The 2,120-nt window shown below is 37.1% G+C and overlaps 1 protein-coding gene across 1 annotated transcript; it reads left to right on the top strand.

Annotated features, from left to right (window-relative positions):
- Positions 1-613: 613 nt before the first annotated feature.
- On the top strand, positions 614-1,637 carry LOC108383172 (ras-related protein Rab-18-like; the record flags this gene model as incomplete). The annotated part of the gene is made up of 2 exons (XM_017639549.1): positions 614-757; positions 1,144-1,637. Coding segments are annotated over exons 1-2 (553 nt in total), but the record flags the coding sequence as incomplete, so codon positions are not given.
- Between the last annotated feature and the right edge of the window lie 483 nt (positions 1,638-2,120).

Genomic DNA, 2,120 nt, shown 5'->3' with positions numbered 1-2,120 from the left:
ACAAAAAACGTCCAAATGACGTTAAAAACGTCAACCTGGCAACGCTGTCTACACGTGCGGTTTCTCGCATGCGTCGTCATGCGAGCGAGATTTGCCAGCACGTGAAGACGGCCGGTAAGTTTGTTTACTGGATATACGGAGGTATAGGGCACTGTCACACGGTCATTATTTATTGACGTGATCCTAGTATCTCGATATTTATTGACGGTGTAGCATGCAGTATTGATGGATCGTGATCCATATCGCAAAATTTCCAAAAATTTTGAAATCTGGATCGCGGATCGCAATACCATCAATAAATATTGAACGTGTAGCACTTTCAAAACGCGATCCATACATTTCGTCAGTACATCTTTTACTCTCATAATGCGAACATCGGCTCTGCCTTCGCTCTCGGGGCTTAAAATCTTGCAAAACAAATTTTAATTTACATTGTACATTTACATTCTGTAAATTATACGTACAAAATAAAAATATTTTCTTGCGTTATAATAAGCTTTCAGCACAAAAATTTATATCAATATTGACGCGATAAATATTGAACATGTAGCATTCGTGCGCGATCCATCAATCCATCAATATGGATCGCGATCCAAATATCGGGGTAATTACTGACGTGACAGAGCCCATATACTGTGGTTGATAAATATATTATTTTGTTTTGATATAATATAGAATCTTTGAATTATATAGTTGACATGAATGATACAACAATAAAACTCTTGATAATTGGCGAAAGCGGTGTTGGAAAATCAAGGTAGGAAATCTGGCAAAATTATTACACCGTTTAAAGTGCAAAACCGCGTATCAACAAAATGCAAACCCGCGTATCAGCAAAATGCAAAACTGCGTATGTAATGTAGAAATTATTTTCCAGAGCTTAAAAACACTCATATTTCAAAATGGTTCTCTGTTTTTATAAAGCAATCGCATTTCTGGTGGGTATATTTCAGGACGAATGGATAAGGATTGAGCCAAGAGCTTGTGTGAGCAAATCCAATTTTTGGCAGCCAATGTCAGTTACGCGGTTTTGCAGAATGACGATACGCGGTTTTACGACGATTAACTGAAACGGATGATGTCGCAAAAAGAATTTTACATTACTTGTTGGCATGTAAATTACTCGCTAAATTTTATCTTCAGCCTCATCCGTCGATTCGTACACGATAAATTTGACGATAACTACGATGTTACTATTGGAATGGATTTCAAGAGCAAAGTGGTGAATATTGATGGGCTTGAATATAAGTTGGCTCTCTGGGATACTGCTGGTGCCGAACGGTTTCGGAGTCTTACTCCAAGCTTTTATAGAAAGNAGGCTTTGGGAGCTGTGTTAGTTTATCACGTCACGAACCGTGAATCCTTGGCTAAGTTGGAGACTTGGCTTGCGGAGCTTGAAAACTATAGTGATAATCCTAACATTGCCACTATTGTAGTTGGGAATAAAATCGACAGAGAGCGAATCATTAGTCGGGAAGAGGGACTCAAATTTGCGCGCAAACATAGAGCTCTATTCCTGGAAGCATCTGCAAAAGGAGATGAATGTGTCGCGGATGTTTTCAAGGAAATAGTAGAAAAGGTAGTTGTACACTTATTGTGGGGAAGTGTTAAGTTATTTGTGCAACGATTTTGTGGTGGTAGGTGGCGGAGGGGGAGGAGGTGTAGATTTTTCGCAAATTTATTGTAACCCTCACTAAGTAGAATTCACCTTTCTGCGTTGCCGAAAAAGAGCAAATAAAGCGTAGACTCTTGTCTACAAGTGTATAAAAGTTTTTTGATTTGGGTGACGCGTTTGGGCTCAGCACCCCAAAATCGTACAAATAACTAAACCGAACCCCTTATTAAACATAATTGCAAATATAGTGACTCAAACAAATGACCACTTATTGATTTTTTTTAAATAGTAGTGTTTTTCGAGCAAATTCTTTTTGTTATTTTTCTATAAAAATATCTTCCAAGCTTTAACCAAAGTCATAGTGCCAAACTTTATAACAAAATTTAGGAAATTAAAAAATTGTCATCAAAGTTTCAACTATAATCTGAACATTTCTGTTAAACAAGTAATTTCTAGCAAAAAAAACCGACTTAAAAAAATATATATCATGATCTAATGGTCGGAT

This window comes from Rhagoletis zephyria, unplaced genomic scaffold (assembly GCF_001687245.7).
Source record: "Rhagoletis zephyria isolate East Lansing unplaced genomic scaffold, Rhagoletis_zephyria_1.1 Rzeph_scaffold_31206, whole genome shotgun sequence".
Classification (NCBI taxonomy): Eukaryota; Metazoa; Arthropoda; class Insecta; order Diptera; family Tephritidae; genus Rhagoletis; species Rhagoletis zephyria.
The sequence above is the reverse complement of the archived record's forward strand: the minus strand, read 5'-3'. Positions and strand labels throughout refer to the sequence as shown.